Here is a 25,000-nt window from a genome sequence, read left to right as displayed (position 1 = left end):
GTAAAAACCTCTGCCAAAAATTCAATTTTTATTTTTTTTTCTTCGTTCAAGATCTAATTTGAAGTCTTAACTAAAGCACATATTTTTTTTTTTTTACTTCTGATGATCCTGCTAGAAGTTTTGCTGATTACGCGAACGAATCAGAGTTTTTAATCTCAGTAATCCCTTATTAAACATGTATCTTTAAGACAGTAAAAAATTTGAATAAAATATTTCATTTTTTCTATTTAAAAAAAAAAAATATTGAAAATAGGCCATTTTTTCCGGGAGGAAACCCATGTAACCCTTTAAGATAGAAAGAATAAGAGAAACAATTGACTTATTTTAATTCATATTTTAGCTCCAATTAAGAACATAACTGTCGAAGGTACTAATTGGATAAAGCCATGGGATCTTTTGTCTTTAAATGTCACGTGTCATGGATCTGGTCCTTTTTATAAATGCCTTCAGTATCATCGTGGCAATTACAATATTACTGGAAATGAAACGTGCGATAACGGCGAAAAGCTTAACTCGTGTAACTTTTCAATTAGTCATTACTTCTTAGATCCTACTGTTTATACAATATTGATGATACTTAAGAATGATGTCAGTGTGCATGTTTATCCGTTAACTATTAACATTTATGAGGGTAATTATTTTTATTTTAATTTAAATAATATTAGTAATTCATTGATAGTTTAATTAATAATTAAATTGGTTTGACATTTCAGCAACGGCAAAGCCTCAATTATCTGTTATCGTTGTACCGGTATCCTGTACATTAGCTGCTGTGGTATTGATAGTATTTGGTATTGCATATTATCTTCAAAGTCGAGCACGATTTACCGTTGAAGTTGCAGACTTTGATTTCGGTCAAACCAATCCAGAAATGGAGTATAAGACATTCACCGAGCGGCTACGCGACTCGTTTAATAGCACTGTAAGCGATGGATATAGAAATTTAAAAATTACATCACCCTATTACGGGAGCATGAACTGATGGAAATATTTTCCATCGTGCCCTATCATGATTAATGCATGAGTAATAATTAAAGTAACCACTCAATTAATACTTTTTTTATTTTAAACGCTTTTTACATGCACTGTTTTAAAACGTTAATTTACATACTAAACAATTATGCTTTTTTTTGCTAAAAATTTTTTACTTTTACTTACAATAAATTCAATTTAATAAGAGAAATATAATTAGTTTTATTTTTATAGGGATACAAGCAGTTAGGTGATCCAAAAACTATTCAAAACTAAACTGAAGGACGATTGAGATATGAAGAATGTTATTTAAATAATAATGATTATTTCTATACTTATAGATTTATAGTATCATCGCGTTTCTAAAGCCAATAGGACGTATTACAGTAAAGCTGGGTAAAGTGTCAAACTTAATGTTGATAAAATAGAAAATATTTTGTGATGTAAGTCAGTTATAAATTTGTAAAAAAAAAAAAAAGCAAATTAATTATTAAAGTTTTTATAGAAATTATTTTTTCAAATATGTTAGAAATTTTTTCTTTGATGAAGAAAAAAATTTATACGCTCTCATGACTTTAATTATAAAAATGTTTATATTGGAAAGCTCAAAGGCCGTGAAATTTAACATTCACCCTTTTGCTTTTAGTATAAAGTAAAAAGGGTGTAGGGTGACTAAGCCAGTAAATGAACGTTCATGTATTTTTTAATATTTTCAGATAGAATTCTAGAAAAAAAAAAATCAAACAAATTTTAGACAGCTTCATTCATTTGCTGGAAACTCTAAAAAATTTTCCAAGTCTTTTTGGCATTAGCAATGCGATATAATAGTCAACTCAATGTTTATTTAATATATTTTCCATAGATTAATATTCTTAACTGAGTCTTTATTCCAATGAAATATTATTTGTGACATTTGTTACAAAAGTTTTATTCCTTATTATTAAAAAATACAATATTGTAATATTTTGTAGTCTGTGAATTCGACTCAATAGCGTAACGATTTACACTTTTAAAAAATCAGTTTACGCTTTAAATAATAAATATCACTTTTTTTATTTTAATAATAATAATTCTTATAATTATTATTGACATTTTTTTTTAAAATATAATTTTTGTTACAGAGATTAATATATAATTTTTTACAATTTATTGGTAATATATTGTAATGATGCTTTGTTCGTGTACATAAGTCCAGTATTGAAGTAAAAAAGTGTTGAAAATATTTAATATGTATTGTATATAGATAAATAAACGTAATTATTTAATTATATAGAATCGTTGTAATTTATAAGTAAATATACAATGGCTGCGTTCAGGTTTACTAAGTTCTGAGCAAGGCTGACTTTATCTACCAAAAAAATTAATTTTAGACACACTTAAATAAATATACATTGCATTGTTTTATTATAGATTTAAAAAAAAAATAATATAGTTATTTTAAGTTGTTGCTACAAGATATGCTCAGATCTGCTAAGAACTTAGTAAACTTGAACGCAGCCAATGATTTATCTTATTGTTAGTGATAAAAATAAAATATACCAAAATTTTTTTTTATCCGAAGGTTACCGACAGCCGATAGTGCAGTTAGTTTGAAAACATGGCGATGAAGGATCTTTAATGTTACCTCAACAATCATATTACTATCACACGAGTAATGTATAATTACATTAAAGAGTTTAATTAAATATCTAGTGTTATTTAAATAATAAATAACTCCAAATGTTACGACGTCGAAAAATAAATTTTAAAATTACTCGCCGGACATTGCAAAGATGAACAATTTTTTTGTGGGTGTGTTATCTATATATATTTATATATATTAGTGATCCATTGAATAGAAATAAATTGGTGCTTAATTATTGGTTATAACACAATAAATATACACATGGAATGTGTAAATAATATAAAATAATAAATAACCAATAAAAGTAGTTGTGTTAATAATAAAAAGCATACACAACAATGTCACTGGTTCCAATAAAACAATCACGTCAGGGTTCTAAACACGATGATGACGATGATAATAACGAATTGGAGCGGCGTGAAAAGGAAGAAGATTGGAAATTACCGATTGCTTTTAATAAACCAAGACATACTGCTACCATTGAAGGAATTAATTGTACAACACAATTCTGGCGATTAAAAGAACGAGTATGATATTTTTTTTTATCTTTAATATTAATATAATTATTCACTACTAATAAAATATTTTTTAGATGAAAACAGTAAGTGTCGCTCTTGTTTTATGCTTAAACGTGGGCGTAGATCCTCCAGACATTGTCAAGACTCAACCTTGTGCACGACTAGAGTGCTGGATTGGTAATATTATTTTTTATTTAGTTATTATTATTACTGCTAAAATATTACATGTGCTTGTGTATCCCATTGAGTCTCTTATGTAACAGCAATTGCCCTAGTACATAATAAGAGACAACGTGTACATAAAAAAGTAACGCAGTAAAATTCACTCGGTCGATAATATAAATATAAATATTTATATACATATACATATACATATACATATACATGTAATATAATAAGTAATGGAGTCATGTATTATTTATTAAACAGATCCATTGTCGGTGAGCCCCCAGAAAGCTTTAGAGACCGTCGGATCGAATTTGCAAAAACAATACGAGCGATGGCAGCCACGTGCTCGCTACAAGCAAAGTCTTGACCCTACAGTGGAGGAAGTCAAGAAATTATGTACATCCCTGCGTAGGAATGCCAAAGAAGAGAGGGTACTGTACCATTACAATGGTCATGGAGTACCAAAGCCGACAAGTAATGGAGAGATTTGGGTTTTTAATCGCACCTACACTCAATACATTCCATTGTCGGTTTATGATCTGCAAACTTGGATGGGTGCACCAAGCATCTACGTGTATGATTGTTCGAATGCTGGCATTATCGTTGACTCGTTTCAGCAATTTGCTGAACAACATGAAAAAGAATACGAGATTGAGAAGCAAAATCGAGCTGCCGGTGTCACTGGCGCTCAAATGCCATCTTATAAAAATTGTATTCAACTTGCTGCGTGTGCAGCTAATCAAATATTGCCGATGAATCCGGATTTGCCTGCAGACGTTTTTACCGCTTGCTTGACAACGCCAATTAAAATAGCTTTGCGTTGGTTTGTTATGCAGAATACTTCAAAATTAGTTCCTAAAGTTTCACTGGATCTTATTGATAAGTGAGTATTATTTTAATTAATTTATTGTTTAGTAAGAATTAATTTTACCTTTATACTGATTTATACTTTTTAACTGCAGTAGAAAAATAACAATTGACTAGCAACCTTGCAGTCACTATGTGACTGCCGTGACTTGTGAACTATAAAAGAATAAAATATTGCTTTATTAAATAATAAGTTAAATTGCATTGTACTTTCTTAAATATTAACGTTTTTAAAGATATAAACTCATCCCGATATTACAGTCTTCAAGAGCTTTCATTTGAGTACCCACATGCATTTTGATATATTTTTCATATATACATATATATAAAAATATGAAAAATTGATGTGGGTACTCAAATGAAAGGTCTCGATGAGTGTAATGTTGGGGTGAGCTTGTATTTTAAAAAATGTCAATAGTTCACAAGATATTTGTTAAATTGCATCGTACTTTCTTAACTATTGACGTTTTTAAAGATATAAGCTGATCTCGATGTTACACTCATCAAGAGCTTTCATTTGAGTGCCCACATGCATTTTGATATATGTTTCATATATACATATATATATATATATATATATATATATATATATATATATATATATATATATATATATATATATATATATAAATATATGAAAAATTGATGTGTTCATCACATCATTGAAAGTTCACAAGATGAAAAGTAATTTCTTAATTACGTATCTAGAGATAGAGTATTTTCGAATGCAGCCCAAACACTTATCATAATAAATTGACTATCGGTGAGAATGATATGAAACCTTGAAAGGGCACAAATTCAAATCAAGACCTTTGCAATGACACTAAATTTCACTAAAAAAAACCGATTTTATCATATGACTATCCTGGACACAAAAATGTTCTTATTCTCTTAATAATATAGATTAAAATTGAAATGTTATAATATATTTATTATTAATATTGTTTATCAAACTTGTCATAACAACCGATATGTTTTTATTAGGATTCCTGGACAATTGACAGATCGACGAACTATGCTTGGGGAACTAAATTGGATATTTACAGCAATAACAGATACTATTGCGTGGAACACATTGCCTCGTGATTTATTCCAACGTTTATTTAGACAAGACTTGCTAGTAGCAAGTTTGTTTAGGAATTTTTTACTTGCTGAACGAATATTACGTTCTTATGATTGTACACCAGTCTCGTGCCCTAAATTACCGCCTACATACCAGCATCCAATGTGGCAGGCATGGGATTTAGCACTTGATTTGTGTTTGTCCCAATTGCCATTAATACTAGAGTCCGAAGATCAATTTGTGCATTCGCCATTCTTCGAGGAACAATTAACAGCTTTTCAAGTTTGGTTAACACTTGGCTCCAAGAATCGTGAACCGCCTGAGCAGTTACCAATTGTCTTACAAGTCTTATTGAGCCAAGTTCATCGACTTCGCGCATTAGAATTACTGGGAAAATTCTTGGACCTCGGCCCCTGGGCTGTCAATTTAGCGCTTAGCGTTGGGATATTTCCTTACGTATTGAAATTACTGCAGAGTAGTGCTCGAGAACTTCGCCCGCTTTTGGTTTTTATATGGGCCAAGATCCTGGCAGTCGACAGCTCGTGTCAAGCCGACTTGGTAAGAGATGGTGGACACAAATATTTTTTGTCGGTTCTACAAGACACCTCGATGGCAAGTGAACACCGTACACTGGCTACATTTGTGCTTGCCAGTATTGTAAATAATTACCTGCTCGGACAGGAAGCGGCTCTTCAGGGGAGCCTAGTGTCTATCTGCCTGGAGCAGCTTAATGACCCGAATCCTCTATTGAGACAGTGGCTGTGCTTATGTCTTGGTAGAATATGGCACAACTACGAAAAAGCTCGCTGGTGCGGAGTACGTGATACTGCTCATGAAAAATTGGCAATATTACTTCAAGATCCGATACCTGAAGTTAGGACTGCCAGTGTTTATGCTCTGGGTACTTTTATTAACAGTGTGACTAAACGTAGTGAACATGCTAATAATATTGACCAGATAATTGCAATGATTCTTATCAACAATGTTACCTACGATATGTCGCCGCTAGTGAGAAAAGAATTAGTTGTCGCGCTCCAATGGATGGTTCTACATTTTGAAAATTCATTTATAACTCTGGCCGTCGCTGAAGAAAATTCAAGAAGAGATCTTGTCGTTGAAACATTTTCACCCTTCAGTGGAATGCGCCCAATGGGATCACGAGATCGCTTGAAAATGTTGACACCAAACAACTCATACGGTGACAATAGCATTGAGAGCAATTCTGGTTCTGATCGCATCAAAAGAGTCTCCTCATCGTCTTCAATCAGCAGTTTAGGTATGTTATTTTTTTATTTCATATTATATTATTTTTTTCATATTATTACCATTAATTGTTAATAAAAATAACTATTAATTACTTGATAAGGGTGGAGGTTAATGTATTGTCTTGTTTCACTGCGCTCACTATAGGAAATAATTGGGAATTCGTAAGGAAGCCTTGCGAGTCTCTTGGTAATATTAACTTATAATATTTATAAACTTATATTATTTTACTAAAAAAATTATTTTATTTTATTTTAGGCCATAGTTCGATGGGCAGTTTACCGAGTCTTTCATACGGTAGCGTGTACATGAAATTATGGCATGGTCTTGCCGCTCTGGACAACGATCCTCATCCAGCTGTTGTGAAAATGTCGCAAAAAGTAACAATTCACATACGTAATCAAGCTAAAGATTCTACAGCCCCGAAAGAAGTTGCAGAGATAAAAATAGCTTCGTCACTGTCACTTCCACCTTCGCCGTCAAATCGCACAAATTACCTCAACAAAGATTCACCTCCCACAACAAACTCTACCTCTGATTTGTTGCGATCAACCCGAATACCGGTTTATGGAACTCGTATAAGAAAACCGATTCCAAATACCATCTCCGAGGAGACAGATGAAATAATCGGGTTACGCAAACCACTGACAAGTTCACAATTTGTCGAGTGGAGTTGTGCTCAATTCGCTAAGCCTGTGAGCTTTGACAGCGTGACAGAGTCAACCAGTGACTTGGAAAGTCGAGCACACTACGAGCGTGAATGGAGATATTTGCGCAATACAAGACAGCGGCGTGATGCGCGTGAAGAATACCAAAAGACACATACAGCGAGAATTGAGTCCCAGGTATTCCACAACCGAAGTCCACAGCAGCCAGACGTCGTTATGCTCCACCCGTTCGATTCGCACGTGGTTGTAGCTTGCAAAGACAGCTTTGGAGTATGGGATTGGCACTCGGGTACTAAATTGACGTATCACACGGCTCGCAGTAGTAAGATGTCTGCTAAAATTACCTCACTGGAGTTTATTAACTCCCACGATGTCTCATATCTGATGACGGGCTCAGACGATGGTGCTGTACGAGTCTGGAAAAATTACTGCAACATGTTGGGTCGTGAACCCACGTTACTCACCGCGTGGCAAGCGTTAGCAGATGTCCAGCCGGCTACTAAAGCCTCCGTGGCTTCTGCGGGTCTGGTTACAAGTTGGGAGCAACGATCTCTGACATTAGCTGCCTCAGGAGACGTAAGAGTTGTCAGACTCTGGGACGCTGCTACGGAATTGAAGAAACAGGACTTGCCGACGGGTTCTGATTGTTGCGTCACTTGTATAGATACCGACGGAACAGGTAAATTCTCTACCTACGATGTTTTATTTTCTTTGTGTACTTTTCTATTTCTTATTTTTGTTAAAAATTTTTCAACTAAGGCTATTATGACTGTGAGGCCTGATGTCTTTCTTTGTATCTCTTGACAATAAAAATCTCGACCCTTTGCAGGCTCAATGATGGTCCTCGGGTGTGGCGATGGTTCCGTACGGTTGTTTGATCGGCGATTATCACCCGGTGAAGCGAGAATAATGACTTGGCGTGAACACAATGCCTGGGTCCTTGGTGCTTATTTACTTAAATCCAACGGCTTACACACTGAACGTTTGATCACTGGCTCGTCTAGCGGAGATGTTAGGATATTTGATCTCAGAAAAAATTCATCAATAAATGTTGTACAAACTACTCAAGGTCTGACGGCGTTCGCTGTTCATCCAATTGCCAATCTTTTTGCTTGGTAAGTTTATTCTCAATTTCTGTCTAGTTTTATTTAAATATCTAAATTATTTTTTTTTTTATTTTATTCTTAATATTACTGATTGATTTTTTTTTATCTTTTCAGTGGATCTATGCATCACTGCATTAGTATATACAATACTACGACTAGCCATCTTGTGAATACAATAAAATTCCATGAAGGATTTATGAGCTCGCGCATAAGTCCTGTGAGCTGCTTAAATTTTCATCCATACCGAGTGATCCTTGCTGCTGGGTGTATTGACAATTCCATAACTACTTATGCCGCTGAACCACGTAGATGACTATCGGAGATTGAATCCACTCACACCGCGTACGTTCTTTAATACCAAAAAAGCTAAATAAATAAATTTAATTAAATTTATTTATCAATTATAAATTTTTTAACTTTAAACAATTTATTCTTTTGACAGTAGAATAGCGTATTAAATTATAGCAGATTTTTATATACACAAGTACGCTGAATCGAGTAATAAAACAATGATTGTACATAATTTCGATGAAATATTATTTAAATAATAATAATAATTTTCATAGATGCTGTTGCCCACACAAAATATTGACTTATACATATATAAATATATACAATAAATTTATATTTATAAATATATAAATAAATGTAAATAATTTCACGCGTTAGAATTTTAACACGACAAAACAATGGCTTTATAAAAAAAAAATGCTTTATTTTTTTGCAAAAACAAAATGTTAAGGTTTGGAAACAATTATTTATGCAGACTTCGCATCATTAAATATAGTTATTATATTATAAATTCATATGAAATTTAATACAATTATTTTCTTAATTTAAAAAAAAATAAAACTTAAGCAATCCAGTAATCCGACGTTAAGTCGTTAAGTGTCTTTGGTCGCTTTCTCTTGCATGACACAACAATAAGAATTTTTTATTAAAAAAAAAGTAAAATAGAAATAAAAAAAAAATAATAAAAATCATTACCGAAGGGCGGAAACAAATGTACGATGACTGTAATGTAGACGACGATGAATCATACGTCTTGCGCCGCCTTTGTACATATAACATGTCTAATTACATTAATTAATAAAAATTTATCATGCCGATCGCTATCTCCTGCAAATTTGTTTAGTTTTGTTTTCACTTCTTTTTTTACCATAAGTAAAATTATACGTATATATTAATACAAAAAAAATGTATTGAATATTTTTTTAATTTAGAACATACTGTATACTTATAAGCGAAAACTTTTAATGAGTACGTCCTGTCATAGACTTTTTTTTTAGTAATTACTTAAGATATGATGTATAACCAACGGATGCTTTTCGAAGAGTCTCATTTGGTATCTCGAGCGCGACACCCCTTAGTTTAAGCTTCGAGACCCTGATGATATCTAAACAAACTTTATTCCTCCAGTATTTGAGATAATAATCCCATAAAATAAAACTAAAAAATAAATAATCGTCTGGGTTTGAATCAAAAGAAGCCTCAAGATCCTCAACTCTCTATCCTACAGCTAACTTTTGTTTAAACGAGACGATCATAAGCATCAAGCAATTGAGAGCCAGCATATCGCGTGCGCATAATCATTAGCATCGCAAATTTTTCTTGCCTCGCCTTTGGCTATTCATTTATAATCATCCCTTTATCAAAAATAAATAACTGAAACTCTCTTCGATAAAATAAAATGAGTTGAAGAAAGCATAACAATCTCTGATCGCCTGCATTCATGAAATCAATTGAATTAACAATCAATCAAATGTAGGTAAAAAAAAAAGTATTAATAAATAACATTCCTTAAGTTTTCAGTGTGGATAAAAATGCAAAAATAGCAACGTAAACGCAGTTAAAAAAAAATTTGTATACATGAATAGATTTTTTTTTCTATTCCAAGGGAAAGACCAAGCAGCTGTCTACTATTATTATTGTATTATATATCTACGAGTGTGAAAACGAATTGAGCCTGAGTTGTACTACGATGAAGGAAGAAAAACGGCACGCGGTGAACGACATCGTATTATACATACATATACACCGTTTATATTGATGCGTATGTATACTGTACGTGATATATACATTTATAACAACATATGTGTATACATAAGCAGTATAAAGTGATGAAGATGGTGGGGATCTAGAAGTACAACAGCGATAGATACTTGGAGCTCTCACCAGTCTACCAGACAATCTCGCTGGTAGTTGGTAGTGCCTGTTTTTATTATTATTGCTGGTGTTCTTACAGCTAATGCCAGTAAATATAATTTGCCTAGATAATTTCTATCAGTTTTCAAAGCAGTCGACAAAATAAATCCAAAAGAGTAAGTCAGTATATTTTTTTATCACTTGTTATCAACGAATCACAATGTGACACCTACCGTACTCTTGATTCAGAATGCTTATCTTATTTATATGCGTTTTTAATTAAATTGTAACGCGGTTTAATAAACAAAAAAAAAAATCTACGCGTAAAAAAAAAAATAAACAAATTAATCATCAACAAAGCTGATTTAATAAAACTCTTTCCAGATCGACTGCATTTCACAGCGGAACTGAATTGACAGGTGAATCATGGACCGGAGTTCGAAATTACTTTTAGTGAAAATAATAATAGACTTCACTTCTGTGGCTATTGGTAAGAACTTTAAACTTTAAAATACTAAGTTACATTATCGCAAATGTTAAATATGATTATCAGAACAATTATCATCCAGGTTAGGTTATCGATTGCAGAATTGTCGACAGGTGTGGCTATCAGAACTCATTAATGTTAAATCGATTATATTTTCAATTTAAATACTTTTCCTGTCATAGGTATAATAAATGGTACTTATAAATTGATAGAAGCGACGGGAGCATTGTAAGGAGCTTCTGGTAGTCATCAATGAACCATTTTCTATTATTACTCGGGGCTGACGATTCTTCCGGGTACCCGATCAACCGCATCATCATTATCACCGTCATCATCCTCCCTATACTTGATCGTATTTCGTTACGGTCAATGCATGAGTTGACTTAATGAAAAGTATGAGGGGAAAAATTCCGCTAATAATCAAGGTCTTTTATAAAATAATAACAATAGTGTTACTAATAATTATTAGCGATGATACAATCTGTTATTAAACGATATTTCTTAAATGCGCCATTATACCAAGTATACATTTAATTTTATTTATTGAGCATGGTGATCATGGATATGGGTATCATATATTACAAGTATGATTTAACAACAATAATATTAATAAAGAAGAAGAAGAAGAAGAAAATTTTAAGCGAATGATAAAGTATATTGTAAGTGATAATTGAATCCTTTTGAGTATGAAGAATGCTCGAAGCGTCAAATAATAACCGGGCTTATTCAAACTTCGTTAGGCTCAACATAATACATAAAAACCGGTTAGTTATTTGGTTCCCCGGGTGTTATTTCACTTCACTACATGTAAGTAGTAACAACGTGTGTATACAACCCTCGGATATTGTATAGCTTCACACACCAAAACAACCGGTATTGTCCGTATCCCGCGTGCCTTTGACTTTATCTCTGGAATAAAAAAAAATCTCTGGATAGCACCAAATAAAAGGCTAGAGACTAGGGACCAGACTCTGACTACTAGATATTGATTTAAGAAATTATTATATTTACTTTTCGATTTATCAATTTGTTGTTTGCAGTTGGCTTCACGGTTCTCGGATTCTACTTGTTCGGTCAACCCTACCAGCGAGGATTTTTTTGCAATGATGAATCGCTTATGCATCCTTACCGAGAGTCGACGGTCACCAATACCATGCTCTACATTGTTGGAATTTTTCTTCCTATATGTGTGGTGAGTAATAAAATCAAAAACATTTTTTTTTTTTATTTATTTTCATTTTTTCCCGGATTCCTCTTGTGGTCAAGGAATCCGAGCTTTTTTTTTTGCTTGTTAGTAACTCTACCGAGTTTTTTATTTAAGGAATTTTAATACTTTATTCTAATGGGATTTATTTACAAGGAAGAGGAAAAAATAAGGAAGAACCGGTGTTATCGGCTTCAAGACAAAGCGAAGATTTCTTTGCCGAGATAAAGAAAAACGAGAGAGTATTTGAAGCGATTGGTTTCTGAATATATTTAATACTTGAATATATTCTTTAAATGAATATTAATGACCATAAAATAACGATAGTCTGGTCAATATATTTTGTTACGTTGAAATGTTTATTGAAAAATATTCATATATAAACGGATAATAAATTTAAAGTTTAACGTACAGTACTTATTTTAAAAATTTTTTTTTCTTCGCTCACGTTAATCCTGTAAACGGTCACTAGAATCGATATTTATGCACTTTTATCATAATAATACGGTTGATAAAAACTTGTTTGGATAAAAATCGCTTACCATATTAAGTAAGTTATTGTTGTGTTTTATTTTACTTGTAAACAAGTTTAATATTTTAAATAAAACCATAAAATAGAAAAATCACAATCGCCCGAAGATAACCCTGAATAAATAAAATGTATTTGCATAAATATATATAATATAAAGCAATACATTTCTCATTGCACTTAACGTCACGATTATTTCTTATCAAAAGGCACGCGTAGCCCTGGCTGATGTTACATAGAATCATCAGCAGTTTACTTAGCTCTGTTATATTTCTTCCAACAATTATTTTAAACAACGTACACTAATATGTCCTCTAGAGCTTGCTCTTTCAGACATAATAATATATCATCTCGCATCATCATCAGATCATCAGCAGTCTCGTGTTCTCGTATACTTTAGACATATAATCAACTTAACGTATTAATTATCATATTTATACGTTGATAAGAATAATAAGACGAACAGTCATTTTAAAATAATTATTTAACTCGGTAGTTCCGACAGGTGAATTTTTTATAAAATAATATGTAAACAAGTTTGACTGCATTCTGTAAAATAATCCATGTTAATCAGCAACGATTAATGTATCTCTTTGATTTATTTTTCAGATACTTTGTGGTGAATTTCTCTACGCTAAAAATACCAACGGACAGTCATCGGTGGTATTATTTGGTCGAGTAATACCTCGCTGGGTGGTATTGGCCTATCACAAGGTAAGAGAAAGTCGGTCGTGATACCAAGTAAAATGATATCATTACTATAAAGCATTGCAATTCAATGACTGAAATACAAAAAAAGTAAAATTTATTTGATTTAAAAAATAATAAAATAACCGTGGATAATTTTTCAGATAGGGTCGTTTGCATTTGGAGCGGTGGCTAATGTATTGACCACTGACGTAGCCAAATATGCGATTGGAAGACTACGCCCACACTTTATAGAACTCTGCAAGCCAAGTATAAATTGCAGCTTGCCGATAAATCATCATAAGTTTATAGAACACGATCAATTTACATGCACTGCGTCAAACGTCACCAAGAGACTGTTGAAAGAAGTCAGGTAGATATATATATAGATATAGATATAGAGTACGATAAGTGTACTTAAATGTGTACTCAATTAATTAAACCGGAGCTCTATTAAGCTCGGTGCTTGTAAGCACAAGCGGGCTTTACTGTCCACTACAATAACGGGGGAGTTAAGGACGACGATCCTCATTGCGTTATGTAATAATTCATACACAAGGTCGTAAGTTGTAATCCGATTAAAATAGACACTGTGATTTAGATTACATGCAATTGGGTCAATGCTAATTATTTTAATAACACAATGCTATTCTTATCTGATATTTAATTGTTGGTGTTGTTGTTGTTAGTGTCATTATTTTTTATTTTATGGCTATATTAAATTTTACTACTACTTACTTTATTTTATAGCTTGTTTCGAAATTGATATATTAAGTAGCTGATGATTTAGAATGTAATGGGACATTTCAATTGCGACAATAGACTTTCTATGGGATTTAAGAACGCGATAGAGGACAGAGAATTCATTCAGTTAAAAGACGTTAATATTTATGGGAGGAGTAAGGAGCCATATGACTTTGCGCTTTTTTTCAAGTTCATTATTTTTATTATTTTTTTTTTTTTTTAACGAGCTTTTTAATGTTCATACGCGACTATCCGGATGAGAGGAGGGTCCGTAAAAGAAAAAAGCCTTTAGTTCGCGTCGTCGGTAGTTTTTATTTTTTTTTTAAACTTATAAGTAACTACCATCTCTTTTGCTGGGTGCTATCTTTAGATTTCGTAGAGAAGGCAAAAAATATTGAAAGATTCAAGTGTTTAGAGAGATGAGAAAGCCACTTATATATCTATATGTATAAATATTATACACATATATGTGCTGGAAAGAATATGAGGAATTAAAACGACGATTCGTCTCAATTGATCGCTCGGTGTCTTTTCAGATTGTCGTTTCCGTCAGGTCACTCATCATTCTCTACCTACGTTATGATTTATCTTGTTGTAAGTTAAAATTAATAAATTGAAACTTATTATTGTATAATTTATCAAAAAAAAAAAACTAACTGTACAAATATAAATATTTAATAATATTTTTCAGCTGTATTTACAATTGAGAATAACATGGAAAGGTAGTGTGATATTCAAACACTTTGTTCAGCTCATTCTTATCTTGCTGGCATGGGCAACGGCAATGTCAAGGGTTTCCGACTACAAGCATCACTGGAGCGACGTTCTTGTGGGAATGCTTATCGGTGTAATCGTTTCCTTGATTACTGTAAGTACTCCAGTCTGAATTAAGACACTATACTTTTATTATTATTTTATCAATTAATTTTTTGTCAATTTATTACTTATTAAACTGAATCATTTTTAAAATTATCGCAGTGATAATGGCTACCGAGAATAATTAATATAAATAACTATTTAATGAATTACGTCGGTTCATGTCCATTATTTTATGTTATTTAAACTTGTAAAAAACGTTTCGTTTTTTTCAGAACTTTATCAAGTACTGCAAATGAAATACAATAATTAATTTTAAAATTATGTCATTATTAATTTTAAAATTTAATAGAAGTCTAATAAATTTAATTGGAAGGTGAAACTCAAGTAAACTCTTAATTATAACAAACATCATATTGCACACATAAAAATTAGAAAAATGAACAAATTATTAAAATTTTTACAAAGAAATTGAATATTGTAAATTATCTGAATGTTAAATTTTAAAGTTAATTATTGTATTTCTGTTACAGTACTTGATAAAGTTCTGAAAAAAAAAAAAAAAAAAAAAAATTGTACAAAACGTTGTACAAAAATAAAAAAAAATTATTGAGGGCCAATTTTTCAATCCGAGATAAAATTTTATCCAGGATAAAATTATTATTGCCAGTATATTATATTTATATATATGAAATAATAATGATAATAATAATTTATTACCAGAAAATATAGATATTTGAAAAAATACATAGTAAATAGTGTACAATACAAAATATCTGTCCTATAGAGATGATTTCCATCTGTACATAGGGCTGATATAGTAATTTATATCCATGAAGACAAGATTATTAGCATAAAAATTTGAATAATTAAAACTTAAGAACTAATTAATTCAATTTATTCTGTAGTTTGTTTTATCCATTTAGTTATTTTCAACTTAATAGATTTTTTAAAACCGTCTAATATTTTTGAATTGTTTGGTAATCTATTGTAAAATTTCATAGCAACACAACTAGCACTCTTACACGAAATGGTTTTGTTCCTCTTTGGCATAGTAATAGACTTGTTCCTTGTGTTTACAACTATATCTTTATATTTAAGCTTACACTCATTATAATGTGTCATAATCGAATTTAAAATAAATGATTGCCTGATATTCAATATATCCTCACTGTTTATTTTTCTAATTAGTTTATTTTAAATTGTAATTAGTGAGTTTAACGTATTATTATACGCTCCATCCCAGGCAGTAATGCCATAATTAATTACACTAAATATATAGAAATATTTTATCGTTAGATAAAATTTTATCTTGGATTGAAAAACTGGCCCTGAATAACAACTTTGAATCCAAATAGATCCTGTAAACAATTAATAAGTTAAATAGCTATTTATTTAAGATTAATTAAATAATCTAATGAATAATTCATTTCAGGTATTTGGGATAGCGGATTTATTCGAGGAGAGACGAGAATCTGGGATAACAAATGCCGGTCACGGTGATAAGTCGCGTGCAATGGAGTACGATGCTGAAACGACAATGCAGGTGAATAACGGCAGTGCCGATCACGTCCGTTGATGTATATCAATAAGTATCTAAACAGCAGACTTTGCTCTAAGCTTGTCAAATATATCAGAATATCAACGTGACTGCTCTGGCTTCCGCCTAGACGCTGTGCTGTCTTCCTCCAGTTCGTTAATAAAATCTTCAATTATTGTCCGGTATTTCAATTACAACGATGATTATTCGAACCTGGGGGAAAATTTGGTGACTGGCCTGGTGCTACTTTATCGTCACGTCAACGATTTCATACAGCTGTTGCTGCTGCTTCTTACTACTCATCGTATTCAAGAAAACGCACGAACCTTATTTTATTTATTTTACTTTTTTTTTTTACCGCTTATGAGCTTTTTATCTGCAATTCTTTCATTTCGTTTTGTCTACACAAAATTTATTGTAATTTAATTACTGTTAAAACGTCTAAATTAGTGTAGTTATGTTTAATTGTTTTTATTGTATTTTAACATTTGGCTGGATCTGGGTTTGATATTTTTAATTGTATATAATTTATACGAGTAATTAATTTTTTTTTAACTAGATACTAGAGTATATAGTTTATCAACAGTAAATTTTTATTTAACAATTATTTTATAGCACATGTATTTTTATTTAAAGTAATTAGTTTTAGAAAAACAATTACGAAAGAGTATTATAGTTTTAATGATGGTATTAGATCAATTTAGAATTGTTTATTTCAAATATGTTATTATTAGCCGTACTGTCTAGTACTTTTTTTTTAAATTTATAGAATTTTAAAATAACGTCGGATTTTATAAATAAGTTAAATCACATCTGAAAAAAGTAAACAAGTGAATTTAAAAAACCAAGGCAATAATGTTTGTGCTTTAATGCAGTGATGCAGAACATGTTTTTTCAATTATTTATATCAATATATAGATAGTAATAATAATAATGATAAATTTCATAAGTATAAATATTAACAAATAAATTTGTAAACAGTTTTTTAAGAATTTTTACAGTAACAGGCTATATTTAATCGTATTATAGAATTTTTATAGATCCAAAAGCCTTAAAAATTTTTTATATATTTTTCATAGCAATAATTGTAATTGTGTATCGTATGTATTATTTGTAATAATAATATTACCAATTTATAGAACAAATTTTTGTTTTTACATACTAAATACGAAATTTTAAATTCCGTTGGTAATTATAAAAAAAAAAAAAATTGTACATAATCAGTGAAATAATTTTTGTTAATTTAAAAATAACTGTGTAGTTATTTAAAAATCCTTACTATATAATTATATATTTATTTAATATTAAATCGAGTTTTTAATTTACCTTTACCTTGATTTTAGGATGAATCACGTCCATTGAAAAACTTAGAAACTTCTTACGGTGGAATACAAATCACTCAACAACATAGTCAGTAATTTATTATTATTATTCTTATTAAAATTTTTATACGTAGCATTTTTATAACTTTGTTATATTTATAATTATTATATTTATAATTATCAATAAAATATGATCTCAGTCATGTTTATCATCTTTGTAATAATTTAGATTTTCCCGCGACTGACTGCACATGCGCCGTCAAAAAAAAAACCCATACATTTTTCTAACCTCTAGTTTTAAAAACAAAATACTTTTAGTTGAATTTTTAATTAATTATAAATAGAGTAATGATAATATTCCGCAATGTCAGAATAATAAATTTATTAATTTTATTGTTTACGTTTATATTATTTATTGTTTTTACGTTAAAAATTAAGGAAGTTTATTTTATGTATCAAAAAAATAGTAGATATCACGAATATAAACAAGATGTAAGTTGTTTATTTAATTATGAATATAAAAAGTTATTTATACTATTCTAATTATAGACACATATTTATTTTTAGTGATAAATTCGAACAATTTTGGCTGAGAATAAATATTGATATTCCCGGTACTAAAAATAGCCGGCTTCGATAATTTTAGAGTTATGTTATAAACTAAAAACATAATTTTTGGAACATGACATTAAAGTTAGCCGTCACTTGATAATTTTTTAATTTTATTTAACAAAAAAATTTGTTCCATAAAATTTTTTTGTAACAATTTTTTCAATAAAAAAAAATATATAAAGTTTTTAGATATCGGCTAACTTAATTTTCATTTTTTCTTGTCATAATTTATTTGTCACAAAAATTTTTTAAATTATCAAATATCTGCTAAATTAATTTACATATTTCGAACATATTTAAAGTAACTGCTACAAAAACTTACAATTTATTTTTCTATTATTATTTATTTATTAAAAAATATAAAATTATATATAAAATTAGTATAAAGTAAAAAATAAATGAGTATTAATTGATTATATTTTTTAGCTCGAAAAACTATCACTGGATTTTGAAAAAGCTGAAAAACGAGCCAATAAGTCAGCAGACTACGTCCGCAAACTAAGCGAAGTTATTATAAAATATGAAAGAGACATGAAAAATACCACAGCCTCTAGTCTATAACCTTGAGGTTATAATATAGTAAGTATAATCAAATGACAACTTTGTTGTTCAATTATTTGTTCGATTAATTGCACAATGAATATTTAATCCGAGCTTGAATTATAGCTCATGTCAACTAGTTGATTTAGGATTTAAAAATCAGTCGACATACATCCTAAATTATTTTTATCCCCGTCGATAGGCTCGAGAACCCCGGTAGGGGCACAAATCCACGGGTCATTAGTTACTTTTTGCCAGTCGAATAATTTCATTGACAATTCTTTGAAAATCGGCTGGCTGGATGATTTATTAATGATGTTATTCAACTCTTCCGGATCATATTTCAAGTCATATAATTCCCATTCGGGTCTATTGTAATAAGTGTTTAAGCTTTTAGTCCACCTCAGCGGCATATTTGAGCGAGTTCGATTTAGTAAATCCTAAAAAAGTATTTAAATTTATTTTTTAATTAAAAATTTAATAGTCAATTACTAATGAATAATACTAAAGTTAGCCGACGTTTTTAATTTTTTGATTTTTTTTCATTTATTAAATTAGAACAAAAAAAATTTTTTTTTTCATTGCACTTACAGTTTTTTAATTTTTTTACAAATGAAAATTTTTTTTTATTTTTTTGTAATCATTTTTTTAATGAAAATAAATCTTAAAAATTTTTAAATGTCGGCTAACTTAATTTTCATTATTAATGATGTTGAAATTGAGACATGTGATAATTTTTACAATTTTTTTATCACATAAATTATAACAAGAAAAATTTATTTTAAAAATTCCATTTTTGAAAGGTCTAAAAAATTATAAAGGCAATTTTTTATAAATAATTTTCTAGACCTAATTTATTTTTAAAGAAAAGTTAAAAAATTATCAAATGTTTGCTAATTTCAGTGTCTTAATTAATCATTAAAAAGGTTCATTACTTGAAAAGTTGGAGACAAATAAAAGTCTTGATCAATTGGGAAAGGCATTCGATAATTCAAATTGTGAATCAATTTGTATCGTTTAGTTCTAGCGACACGCATTGGATAGTACATTGTTATTTCGTGGTGAGTTTGACTTGCAAATACTATTCCATCTTTTTCTACAGGTTCTAAAAATTAAAAAAATTAATTAAAATCAAACTCAAATATTTTAGTATAATCATTACTGCAAATATAAGAACTCAAAACTATTGTTAAAAGAAGAAATCAAATTATTTTTTGCTCTTACCTTCAATTAAAAGCGGTAAGAGAGATTTACCAGTCAACTTTATCTCATGAATATCATAATTATAAGGATCCGCTTGATAACTTACATTAAACCAATCTAGTAAAGTAGGAGCGATATCAAGAAGTGAAGTCATACTATAAGTAACTTGATTCCTTCTATCTTTATGATACGGTGATGAAATAATCATCGGCTCAGCCATACCGGGATCGTACAAATTAGTACGACCATTAGGAAAAGGTATCCCGTTGTCAGAGGTATAGATAACCAGAGTATCATCTTTCAATCCAGCGTCCTCAAGTTCTTTCAAGACTAGCCCAACACCCTGATCAAGTCGTGAAATAGTCGTATATTGAGCCGCTATATCGCGTCTTGCAGCTTCTGTATCTTGGACAAAGTATGGAAGTTGGACCTGCTCCCATTGATAGTATATAGGACTCCAGTCGGGTATAGTGCCCATTCCTACATCTCCATTTCCGAATTTCTCGCAGAAATTACCGTACTCTGGATTAGTGTGGCCGCAACGATGCGGATCATGAAAAGCTACGTAAAGAAAAAAGGATTGATTTGTTCTTTTGCTCTCTGCCAAGAATTCACGAACTAGCAGCTTGATTTTAGTAATATTACGACCGACTTGTAGTATTGAGTTGTTTTCTTCAGTTTGTGAATAATCAAATGAAAATACCTCATTAGGACCGACGTGTTTTTTTCCAATTATTCCTTTAAAAAATATAATATTGAAATTGAGAGACATAAGATAATTTTTATAATTTTTTCAACAAATAAATTATAATAAGAAAAATTTATTTTTTTAATTTCATCTTTAAAAGCTCTAAAAAATTATAAATGCAATTTTTTAAAAATAATTTTCAAGAAAAATCAAAAAATTGTCAAGTGACTGCTAATTTTAGTGTCATTAAAAATTATAAAATCAATTAAGTCAATTTATCAGATAAAAATTAGTAAAGAAAATTTTCAATACCTGTTCGAATATTATTTTGTTTCAACAATTTCGGAAGACTCTGAACATTGTCAAATGATTGAAAATGATGGACGCCTTGATGTAATCCGTACATACCATTCTGGTGGCTCGGTAGACCGGTTAATATTGCTGACCGACTTGAAAGTTGATTTTTAATAAACTTAATTTTAAATAATAAGCAAATTTAGTTTAATTGAATTGATAGTTACCTAGGCGAACAGCTGCTAACTGAAGTATAAGCATTATTAAATATCAATCCTTCTTTAGCTAATTTGTCTAAATTTGGAGCCTGGCAAATTTTATTTCTGTATGAACGCATTTCAAATCCTGCATCATCAGCTGAAATTATAAGTATTTAAATAAATATTAATTTTTAAGTGTTTAATTAAATAATTATATCAAAATAAACATTAAAAATTACCTAACATCAAAATGGCGTTACGAGGTGTTGCTTTAGAAATATTAATAAATAAATAACACAATGTGGTTATTAAAATCCACTTTAAAGACATTGTTCGATGATTAATTACGAAAATAAAAAAAAAAAATGTTGAATAACTATTCAAAAGTGTGCGTACACACAGCGCTGTAACTGTAATTGTTTTCTTATCTTTTTTGTAGACTCGAAGTCACATCACGGGATCTTTTGGAGTTGAATTGATGTCACAAGATAAATAGATAGATATTTATAAAGAAGAAGAGCATCGTACTTACCATCATTCACTGGAGGATACGTGTATTGTAAGTACATACATTAAGTGAGTAAGTGTAGTCGTAGTTAGGGAATGTATCTATAAGAATTTATCTGCCACGTTACGAATGTTTGTAAGCTTTTAGATCTTCAATTCTTGCTCCTTTCACTTCTCGAGTTAATTTTTATAAAATTGATATATTATCAACAATCTATGTGTATTTAATTACTTAACAATTGAATAAACAATTACATAATTGTTCTTTTTAACCTTACGATTTACGGTACATATGTATAAGTATAGGTTAAAGACTTTTAAATCTTTTTAAGCTATTTATATATATTTTTTTCTATTTATTGGACTTTAAACTTTTTTTCACGATCATACGATGATGAATTTAAATTAGCGATTGGTTTTTTTTTCCCATTAATTTGAGTCAAAGATCATGTTGTTTAATCCGTTAATTTAAATACATACTTTATGGGTGTGGATATTGCATGAATTTTAATGATAGCATTGATGTTTCAGAGTGCTGACCAGAAATTTCGATACAATGTCTAAAAAAATTATTTGTTTATTTGATGTCGATGGTACTTTAACTAAACCACGCTTGGTAATTTAATTTTATTCATATTTTATTTTATAATTAACATTTTAAATAAATAAAACATAATTTTTATATTACAGAAAATTGAGCCGCATGTTGAAAAAACATTACACGAAATATCAAAAAAACAACAACTTGATCTAGCTGTTGTTGGTGGATCTGATTTAGAAAAAGTAAAAGAACAATTAGGCGGCAATGAAGTATTTAAAAAATTCAAATACGTATTCTCTGAAAACGGCCTTGTTGCTTACAAAGACGGCAAACAACTTCCGTCTGAGGTAATTAAATAATCACTATAATTTAAATTTCATAAAAGTGTGATGTATTCGTTTATTAATAAATCAATTGTCACTTATTTACAGTCAATCCAAAACTTTATAGGAGAAGATTCGCTACAAGATTTTATAAACTTCTGTCTGCGGTATATATCCGAATTGAAATTGCCTTTCAAGCGTGGTACGTTCATCGAATTTCGGACAGGAATGATAAATGTATCGCCAGTGGGTCGCAATTGTAGTCAAAAAGAACGTTTACAATTTTACGAGTACGATAAGGAACATCATGTACGCGAAAAGTTCATCCAGGCTTTAAAAAAAGAATTCTCAGATTTGGGACTGACTTACAGTATTGGCGGACAAATTTCATTCGACGTGTTTCCTATCGGCTGGGACAAAACATACTGCTTGCGTCATATTGACGAGTACGATGAGATTCACTTCTTCGGAGACAAAACACGGGAAGGTGGTAATGATTACGAGATTTACGAGAGCGATTTGACGGTCGGTCATCGTGTCTCAGGTCCAGAAGACACACTTAAACAATTAAAAGTTCTTTGTGAAGTTCTTGATGAAAAACGTAGCAAAGAGTAGTCTGTACAGTATTTTTAATTATTTTATTAAATTGTAATTTTTAAATTTTTGACATAAAAATATTTTTTTTGATACAGAAAGCAGCAGACACCTGACAATTTTTTAAAAAAATTAAATTGTTACAGATGAGAAATTAAAAAAAATTGTACTTAAAAATTTTTTGATGGATTTTTTAAAATAGTTTTTTTTTTTATATCAAATAAATTGTTTGTACAAATATAAAAATTGTCAAGTATCGATGACTTATAATATCATGATTTTTTATCATTCCGAGTCTGCCGATAAAAAATGTTGTCGTTTTAAAACAAAGTATTTATTAAAAGGATAACAGTTAACAGTGTATTGTTAATTATATTTGTTGTTAAATGTATACATCATATATATTATCTAAGGAATTAAAAACATTTAATATATCACAGTAGTAGTGTAACGTAACAGAATTAATTATTTAAAATGTAAAAATCAAAATAACAGAAACATTATAAAAAATAAATGAAAAACAATTACGTAATAATTATTTTTTACATTCCTCGGTAAATAGGAACACGTTTAGCTGAGAATGCCGCCAGTCCTTCGATTCTATCTTGCGTTTTCAGTAGTTCACTGTAATACTTTTTCTCTATTTTAAATCCATCTTCGATCGGCACTTCTATTCCTTGCGATATCGCAACTTTCGCCAATCTATTCAATAATAAAAAATAATTAATATAATAAAATTAAATGAAGCATTAAAAAAAAATTACCTAACACCAATAGGTCCATTGGGTAAAATTTCTCTAGCAATATCAAGAGCCGAATGGTAAGCAGCATCACCTGTTTTATTTTGCTTAACAACATGATTAACTAAGCCAATATTTTTAGCTTCTTCACCGTCAATAATTCTCGAGGTATAAATAAGTTCTTTTGCTATTGCAGGTCCAACAATCCTCGGTAAACGCAGCGTGCCTCCAGCACCGGGAAAAATGGCCCATTTAGTCTCAACAAGGCCCATTTTGGCTTCACTAGCAGCAGTCCTGATATCCGAAGCAAGTCCGAGCTCCAATCCGCCTCCCAAGGCTACACCGTCAATAGCCGCAATAACAGGTGCTGGCATTGTCTCAACACTTCTCATAAAACTACGAAGTGAATGGATAAATTGTTCTACTTGATCTTCAGTCATTTCAAACCGCTCCCGTAAATCAGCGCCAGCAGAAAATATCTTCGGTACCAGGCTACGAATAATGAGCACCCGAACTTTCTCATCATTACGAATCTTATCAACGGCTTCAGTCAATTGGGCCACTAGATTTTTGCTGAAGGCATTTCTTGCCTCAGGACGATTAAGTCCCAAAACCGCTATTCCATTGTCTTTACCATCAAGATAACTCAATCTTACTTCTTTATTGGTATTACTACTCTTATTTACTTTTAATTCACCTTCTGTCATTACTTTAGCAGACATTTGTCGGATTAACGATACACTATTTACCATTTTGGTGGTTTTTAATCTTGACATCAACGATACCATGATGATTAACTTAATTTAAGATCAGGCAGAAGATCAAAGATTTGATATTTTAAAAAAAATTGATGGAAAAAGTATGTACTAAAAAAATATTCAAATAATATTACAATTTACAGTAGAAAATAAATTATTTTCGCTACTGTTATATTATAAGATAACGTAAAATATATATAATAGTAAATAATATTAATGATTACCAGTCAGCGAACGTATAAGTATTACTAAAAGTGCTGAGTTATCGTATGTCTTG

At 30.3% G+C, this 25,000-nt stretch overlaps 5 protein-coding genes across 18 annotated transcripts; 3 read left to right on the top strand and 2 right to left on the bottom strand.

Annotated features, from left to right (window-relative positions):
* Window positions 1–340: 340 nt before the first annotated feature.
* LOC123274867 lies at window positions 341–1,699 on the top strand (the record flags this gene model as incomplete). 2 transcript variants are annotated; one of them, XR_006511587.1, is given in 3 exon segments in its annotated part: window positions 341–631; window positions 714–1,036; window positions 1,207–1,699. XR_006511587.1 is itself a non-coding variant. In XM_044742627.1 (3 exon segments), coding segments are annotated over 3 exon segments (542 nt in total), but the record flags the coding sequence as incomplete, so codon positions are not given.
* Window positions 1,700–2,547: 848 nt separating this feature from the next.
* Window positions 2,548–10,557, top strand: LOC123274865 (regulatory-associated protein of mTOR). Of its 2 annotated transcripts, XM_044742624.1 has the most exons (8): window positions 2,548–3,123; window positions 3,189–3,291; window positions 3,544–4,165; window positions 5,134–6,488; window positions 6,623–6,664; window positions 6,734–7,822; window positions 7,973–8,258; window positions 8,364–10,557. In XM_044742624.1, the coding sequence occupies exons 1-8, from the start codon at window positions 2,935–2,937 to the stop codon at window positions 8,560–8,562; spliced, it is 3,885 nt and encodes a 1,294-aa protein (XP_044598559.1). In that variant the 5' UTR covers window positions 2,548–2,934; the 3' UTR covers window positions 8,563–10,557. The 2 variants fall into 2 exon arrangements, with proteins under 2 accessions (XP_044598559.1, XP_044598560.1); XM_044742625.1 differs by lacking the exon at window positions 6,623–6,664 and having other exon boundaries at window positions 2,549–3,123.
* Window positions 10,417–23,294, top strand: LOC123274868 (phosphomannomutase). Of its 12 annotated transcripts, XM_044742633.1 has the most exons (14): window positions 10,417–10,570; window positions 10,779–10,884; window positions 11,922–12,073; window positions 13,224–13,328; window positions 13,466–13,674; window positions 14,582–14,639; window positions 14,737–14,913; window positions 16,297–16,407; window positions 17,745–17,811; window positions 18,762–18,914; window positions 19,779–19,936; window positions 21,700–21,819; window positions 22,299–22,383; window positions 22,458–22,497. In XM_044742633.1, exons 2-10 carry the CDS (start codon window positions 10,821–10,823, stop codon window positions 18,785–18,787), a joined length of 969 nt encoding a protein of 322 aa, XP_044598568.1. In that variant the 5' UTR covers window positions 10,417–10,570; window positions 10,779–10,820; the 3' UTR covers window positions 18,788–18,914; window positions 19,779–19,936; window positions 21,700–21,819; window positions 22,299–22,383; window positions 22,458–22,497. The 12 variants fall into 12 exon arrangements, with proteins under 12 accessions (XP_044598568.1, XP_044598563.1, XP_044598564.1 ...); XM_044742628.1 differs by lacking the exon at window positions 19,779–19,936; XM_044742629.1 differs by lacking the exon at window positions 19,779–19,936 and having other exon boundaries at window positions 21,700–21,836.
* On the bottom strand, window positions 18,724–21,702 carry LOC123274866 (N-sulphoglucosamine sulphohydrolase). The gene is made up of 6 exons (XM_044742626.1): window positions 21,500–21,702; window positions 21,288–21,417; window positions 21,079–21,215; window positions 20,100–20,816; window positions 19,811–19,980; window positions 18,724–19,315 (listed from the first exon to the last, which is right to left on the bottom strand). The coding sequence occupies exons 1-6, from the start codon at window positions 21,588–21,590 to the stop codon at window positions 19,028–19,030; spliced, it is 1,533 nt and encodes a 510-aa protein (XP_044598561.1). The 5' UTR covers window positions 21,591–21,702; the 3' UTR covers window positions 18,724–19,027.
* Window positions 23,295–23,452: 158 nt separating the features above from the next.
* On the bottom strand, window positions 23,453–24,978 carry LOC123274864 (methylglutaconyl-CoA hydratase, mitochondrial). Its single transcript, XM_044742622.1, has 2 exons — window positions 23,990–24,978; window positions 23,453–23,927 (listed from the first exon to the last, which is right to left on the bottom strand). Exons 1-2 carry the CDS (start codon window positions 24,751–24,753, stop codon window positions 23,768–23,770), a joined length of 924 nt encoding a protein of 307 aa, XP_044598557.1. The 5' UTR covers window positions 24,754–24,978; the 3' UTR covers window positions 23,453–23,767.
* Window positions 24,979–25,000: the final 22 nt, after the last annotated feature.

Source organism: Cotesia glomerata, unplaced genomic scaffold (assembly GCF_020080835.1).
Source record: "Cotesia glomerata isolate CgM1 unplaced genomic scaffold, MPM_Cglom_v2.3 scaffold_85, whole genome shotgun sequence".
NCBI lineage: Eukaryota > Metazoa > Arthropoda > Insecta > Hymenoptera > Braconidae > Cotesia > Cotesia glomerata.
Note: the sequence above shows the minus strand (reverse complement) of the source record. Positions and strands in the feature narration are given on the sequence as shown.

What these genes read in the sequence shown, in the direction of transcription:
- LOC123274865 (XM_044742624.1), top strand. Translation starts at nt 2,935, where the DNA reads ATGTCACTGGTTCCAATAAAACAATCACGTCAGGGTTCTAAACACGAT. An exon ending in GAAGCCTTGCGAGTCTCTTG is followed by an intron (nt 6,665 to 6,733) that starts GTAATATTAACT and finishes ATTTTATTTTAG; the next exon opens with GCCATAGTTCGATGGGCAGT. An exon ending in TATAGATACCGACGGAACAG is followed by an intron (nt 7,823 to 7,972) that starts GTAAATTCTCTA and finishes GACCCTTTGCAG; the next exon opens with GCTCAATGATGGTCCTCGGG.
- LOC123274868 (XM_044742628.1), top strand. Translation starts at nt 10,821, where the DNA reads ATGGACCGGAGTTCGAAATTACTTTTAGTGAAAATAATAATAGACTTC. An exon ending in TGGTATTGGCCTATCACAAG is followed by an intron (nt 13,329 to 13,465) that starts GTAAGAGAAAGT and finishes ATAATTTTTCAG; the next exon opens with ATAGGGTCGTTTGCATTTGG. An exon ending in TAATCGTTTCCTTGATTACT is followed by an intron (nt 14,914 to 16,296) that starts GTAAGTACTCCA and finishes AATTCATTTCAG; the next exon opens with GTATTTGGGATAGCGGATTT.
- LOC123274866 (XM_044742626.1), bottom strand. Translation starts at nt 21,590, where the DNA reads ATGTCTTTAAAGTGGATTTTAATAACCACATTGTGTTATTTATTTATT. An exon ending in ACAAAATAATATTCGAACAG is followed by an intron (nt 20,817 to 21,078) that starts GTATTGAAAATT and finishes TATTTTTTAAAG; the next exon opens with GAATAATTGGAAAAAAACAC. An exon ending in CTTACCGCTTTTAATTGAAG is followed by an intron (nt 19,981 to 20,099) that starts GTAAGAGCAAAA and finishes TTTAATTTTTAG; the next exon opens with AACCTGTAGAAAAAGATGGA.
- LOC123274864 (XM_044742622.1), bottom strand. Translation starts at nt 24,753, where the DNA reads ATGGTATCGTTGATGTCAAGATTAAAAACCACCAAAATGGTAAATAGT. An exon ending in AATGGACCTATTGGTGTTAG is followed by an intron (nt 23,928 to 23,989) that starts GTAATTTTTTTT and finishes ATTATTGAATAG; the next exon opens with ATTGGCGAAAGTTGCGATAT.